The sequence below is a fragment of the Ptychodera flava genome (assembly GCF_041260155.1).
Source record: "Ptychodera flava strain L36383 chromosome 23 unlocalized genomic scaffold, AS_Pfla_20210202 Scaffold_24__1_contigs__length_23054250_pilon, whole genome shotgun sequence".
Lineage (NCBI taxonomy): Eukaryota > Metazoa > Hemichordata > Enteropneusta > Ptychoderidae > Ptychodera > Ptychodera flava.
The window spans coordinates 5,437,812-5,443,685 of record NW_027248278.1 but is presented as its reverse complement, the minus strand read 5'-3'; the positions used below and the strand labels follow the sequence as shown (position 1 = coordinate 5,443,685).

The window sequence follows — 5,874 nt, the reverse complement described above, 5'->3', positions numbered from 1 at the left end:
GAAATTTCGTTCTGTGAGAATTGCAAGGAATGTAAATCGGTTGCAAGATTTTTTTGTGAATTGCAATCCGCGCAAATGTGGCAATTTATTTTGTACTTTACGGGGTTCGACACGTTTCAAGCGTGGAGGGTGTATGACGGAGTACGAAGTTAGTAAAATGACTAGCTTGGCCAAACTTTTGTGAAAGAGTGCCTACGATAGAGTACATTCTTATACACACGCTGCCCACTGAATGATAATGTTATGTTTGTTGCTGTTGTGAAAAGGCACTCAGGCGAAAGTTCAGAAAAATGTCCTCGAGCCATTGTGTTAGTTGCATTGGGAACAATGCATAGCCTGCGCAAGCTCCGTAAAGGTATGCTAAGATCAGCATCTAGGGACAGCGCTGCGTAGCAAGACATTTTGCGTCCTTTCGGTTGTTGATTGCGTTGTTCCCGCTATGTATCGATACGGTGAAGATTATGCTGACCGGTACAGCAACGTCAACCCGGTCATGGCCAGCTTTTCCGATCTTACGGAGGACATCGTCCCGTCAAGACCGCCCCAGAAGCCAGCTCATACTAAAGTTATTGAGGACAGATCCGAGCGAGGTCGGCCGTCGTCTGGAACGCCCTCCGTCAGCTCGACGACGTATCGATCGGAGAGAATGCCTTTCGTAGAACCAAAGGGATTTTTCATTTCCTACTGGAGGCTTTTTTGGCTGGTTTTGCTGGTAGTTCTGTTGGTTCTCATAGTTGCAATACTCACTGCTTTTATTGACTCTCCAAGGAGGGGAAGTGGTGAAGTTTCAGGAACAGCGCCACCAACGACTCTTGACCCAAGCATACCTTACCATCGGCCTCGATTACCGACCAATGTTGTACCGAAGATGTACGACATTGATCTCACTATTGACGCTGACGACCGAGAATACTCGGGTTCGGTTGGAGTAACTGTATCGTGCTCAGAAAACACAAAATATATCATTCTTCACTCGGCGTTTTTAACAATCGACCCGGACAAGGTATCCGTGTCACGTGACGGCTATGCGGAGCCTCTAGATGTGCGGAGGCAATTTTATTTCGAATTGCATCAGTATTACGTCATCGAAATGGAAAATGAGTTGGAAGTAGACGAGGAATATCGCATTGCCATTGGCGAATTTAAAGGCGTTATGTACCAGGATTTAACCGGGCTGTACATCAGTGAATACACTGACGTCAATGCCAACCTTCGGTAAGATTTCTAACCTTGAACTTTACGTATTACAATTTTCGCGAGTCACTCATTATCGCCTGATTTCATTCTTACAAAATTCAACAAATCCCCAACGTGGTTTTCAAATTAAAGGAAATGGCAGTTTTCTTGCACATATTTCTTCATTACGGAGTATAGTTTCAAGAAGCTTGAGCTATACGGGGATGTTTTAATTCCAGTGGCCTACTTATGGCGGTTGTTTCCACTTTCTACCAAGACAAACTGAGATCCAAATGCATGGAGATTTTGTAGATTTGGAAATATGTGCATGTGATGTTTCCGCTTTTGTTCAATACAGGGGAAGGCGTTATATGACAACTCCGCACGCGAGAAAAAGATACCCGCAAAATATTGTGATAAGCTTAAACTTCTACCGTTGAGGTATAACAGTCTCTCTTAAGTTTTTTTCGGTCGAATGTTTGATATCACAAAATTAGATGAACGGTCAGGCATTTCTGAAGACTGAAAGGCATTCATTTAAATCCGCTGATTTACATTTCGATGGCAAGGCACGATTTTCTTGAACATCAAGTACGGGTCAGATGAGAAATTATATAAGTTACAAGCAGTATGATGATAACACAATGCCATTTATCCCAACTTAGGAAGGTGATCGCCACCCAGTTTTCTCCTACTTTCGCAAGAAAAGCTTTTCCTTGTTTCGACGAGCCAGGAATGAAGGCAATTTTCCAAGTCACTGTGGATCACCCACGGGACTACAAGGTACTCTGCAACACCAAAGTGGCTTTGGACAGACCCAGTGCAGTCTCCGACACTTGGCAGGTAGATGTTTGTGAAGCGACGCCCGTAATGCCAACATACGTTGTAGGCCTTGTCCTTGTTAATCCTGACTATCGTTCAATGGAACGAATACGACCCGATGGTTTCCAGGTATGTACAGTCATGATGGAGTCTTTCGTTCAAGATCCATCCCCATTTGGCGACTTTTAAATTGTAACACAGACAGCAGAAAACTGTACCATCTTACCATTGTAAGCATTTTCCAAAATGAGTAACATTGTCACAAATGTTTGAGGTTCATTAATTTGGACTGACTTAAAATTAAAGCTGATGATTGGTGATCTCATCAAAATGTGTTCACATGAATGGCTTTGTCTTCGGATTCGATTATTTTTATTTCTGCATATATATAGGCTACTCACAGATGTGTTTTTCAGCGTCATAATGCTCGAAAATGTTTTATTATATGTACATATATATATATTATAGGGTTATTCACAAAATACGGCCCTGTATGGCGAGGGCTCAGTGAGTGACGTATTGGACGAGCCGAAGGCGAGTCCAATACGTCACTCACTGAGCCCAAGTCCATACAGGGCCGTATTTTGTGTATAACCCTATTATTATACACCTCCCTCCATTAATCGTCCGTATAAACTAATTCTATGGTAAATTTTGAGGGACGCCTCACGCGCGATATGAGTGGAACGCGCGCGATCTACTGCTCCGTAGTACAAGTCCCTTGTGTTGGCACGAAGCCAATTAATTTTCAGTGCAGTACAAGCAAACTTCGCTGAATATTTTAAATTTTATTCGTTTTTTAAATAAAAATCACTTGCATTCAGACTCAGTTTTGTGTTTAGCGTGTTTTAAACTTTATACTACGAAATTAATTTTGTTATTATGACTATAACTTACCGTAAAATAGTTTATTTACATCCGATAATCGCTAGGTCAAAGGTCAAACAGGCGCGTCGCGCGTCTCCCGTATTCGGGACTCCGCGTACTATACAAAATACGGAAAGTTATTGGACGGTCAAACTCCCATAGGTTACGGCAGTAGGTGTATAATAAATATATATAGGCCTATATATATATATATATATATATATATATATATATATATATATATATATATATATATATAAGAGGTTATTACCCAATATATCGCCTTTTCCTGTGTTGTATCAGCATGAGTGTCATTTGTGCTGCGTCAGACACGAGACGAAGTCGAGTGTCTGACGCAGCACAAATGACATGAATGCTGAAACGATACAAGGAACAGGCGATATTGGGTAATAACCGATTTATCATATACCCATGCCCATAATTTTAGGGAATTTTTACTAATAGAACGAAAAACCTTAATTTTGAGGCTTTACTTTATTACGCCTTGCGCAATAAATATCAGAATTTTTATGTGAACAGGCTTCATTCATAAAGTATACGACGAAGATGTCAACATCACGCGTGACATCGTCCATATCTCAATGAAACCCAAGAAGAAAGACACCGGGATACAAAAATCGTCATACAGAAGGAACATTTTAAGGTGCAATATGCTATTACAACTGTAACCGATCAAAAACTGCTCAGCTTTAAATCTATCCTGATTTCGATCGTCGTACGGCACGGAGCTCGCGCAGAGAGGGGACGCATTTTGTTAGTTTACCTTTAGAGTTGCCATGTCAACAGTCGTCGCGCGCGCGACATCGCTGTCACGCCACGCGCTCACTACCTGTTCGGTGCCTGGGTTGCCGGTGTACATGCATGCATGTACACCGGCAACCCAGGCATTTGTGCTGCGTCAGACACGAGACGAAGTCGAGTGTCTGACGCAGCACAAATGACACGAATGCTGATACGACTCAAGACTCAACGTGATATTTCGTATTTTGCAACCCGTAAACTTGTGATATTTTAAAAGCCACAGCATCTCTAAGAGTGATAACTACTGTTGCGATCGTGCCGTTGCATGCGCTTTATAAATATAATTGTAAATATTCTAAATAACTCAAAATACTATGGTTATCCGTCGCTAGCGCGGTAAAACACTCACAAATGCCTGGGTTGCCGGTGTACATGCATGCATGTACACCCGGCAACCCAGGCACCTGTGTGGAGATCGTGCACAGTGCCGATGCCGGCGCCGTGCGAACGGCAGATTGTTTGCTAGAACTTGACCAAAAAATACCATGGGAAAACATTTCAAGACTCAACGTGATATTTCCGTATTTTGCAACCCGAAATACCCGTGTTCCTCGAAGCCCTTCAAGTCTTTACGTCGGCGACATCGCTTCGCAGGCGGGGAGCGGCAGCCATTTTGTTGTTTACGTTGTTTACCAACAAACTGCTAATGTAGTTCGGGAAAACTCTAAAACTGATGACGTTCATCGTGCATATCTCGACGTTTACCGTGAAATATCACGGCTGATATTTTACGTTGAACGTCATTAGGATGTAGCAATATGGGCATGGGTAGGCCTATATGATAAATAATATATCACATGAACTGGCCCGTATCTCCATCTGTGTGACGTACACCAGCACAGATAAGAAATACATATTACCCCTCTTGTACGTCATCAATCGCAACTTTTTTCCTGCAATGGTACCGTTCGTACGTGAATGTCGCGACACGGACCGATTTGTCTTGATCGATGCCGTGCTCTCATGGCATTTTGACAAAAAGGTAATCCAAATATCCAGATGTGGAAACATAGAAGGCATGCCAAACGAAATTTCTAGTCGCTAAGGCTTTAGCTACTCCCATGAATCGAATGAGGATACCGTCGTTCGTTTGGCTCAGTAACGTCTCCAGTCGCAAGGCTCAATGTGGACGTCGTCGTACCTGGCGATCCGGTTGCTCGACGAAAGTTCAACATTATGAATGAATACCGTATAAACTTCGGGAAAGCGACATAGAAGGCACAAGTATCGACGAACAACGATAAATTTCCTTCATCACACAAATTATTCCGTTGTTTCTCGATCGGAATCAAACCTACAGCGTAAAGCTATAGTGAAGACATAAGCTGTCGACCTGTAAGCTTAGCCTTCACTCTGCAGTGCAGCGCTGTAGAATCCGATGCATTTCGAAAGTTGACTCGGACAACACTCACAACAGAACAGAGTTCCCGTCAAGTAACAAAATTGGGAAGTACCTACGGGCAATATATGTGTCACAGCAAATATCAAAGTCCGTATGACGAAAACATTGATGACTGAGATGGCCACCGGCGGAGACCGGTGACGGCAGTGCCCACTACAAGCGTACACTGTGTGTGTCATCGATCTGAAACTTTCGGGCTCGCCAAGGCCGTAAACTTGTGATATTTTAAAAGCCACAGCATCTCTAAGAATGATAACTACTGTTGCGATCGTGCCGTTGCATCGCTTTATAAATATAATTGTAAATATTCTAAATAACTCAAAATACTATGGTTATCCGTCGCTAGCGCGGTGAAAGCTATGTCCGCCGATGGCAGACTTGCCTTGGCATCGGTCCAGCGCGAGACAATGATTGACACGCGCACGTGACCGAATCCGTATGTCTGATTGGTGGAGATACCATTCCATGTATCAAAATTTCAGCTTAATCGGATTTATGAATGAAAGTATACCTGTAAACATTTGCACATCTCCTGGGTGACGGGCCGCTTTACTCATTAAATGAAAGTAATCCGCGTAAATAAAACACAAAATCGCGATAAAAATCATGCAATTTGTTACAATATTTTAGATCCATCAACATCAAAGAAAAATAAGAAGACTGTTCACGTGATAAATATATAATCACATGGAATTTTTCTCTGTTTGACGTCATCGTATACTTTCGCGGAGCCGCACAACTTCTCGCCTTCGGCTCGAAGTTGTGAGGGTCCGCGAAAAACACTC

General features: G+C 42.7%; 1 protein-coding gene across 1 annotated transcript in view; it reads left to right on the top strand.

The window, feature by feature from the left end:
* The first annotated feature begins 346 nt into the window (after nt 1-346).
* LOC139124959 (aminopeptidase N-like) overlaps nt 347-5,874 on the top strand; it is a 30,393-nt gene continuing 24,865 nt past the window's right edge. Inside the window, exons 1-2 of the mRNA XM_070691075.1 lie at nt 347-1,215; nt 1,842-2,127. Coding sequence (XP_070547176.1) covers nt 440-1,215; nt 1,842-2,127 — 1,062 coding nt within the window. The 5' untranslated portion in view covers nt 347-439. The remainder of the gene's footprint in view (nt 1,216-1,841; nt 2,128-5,874) is intronic.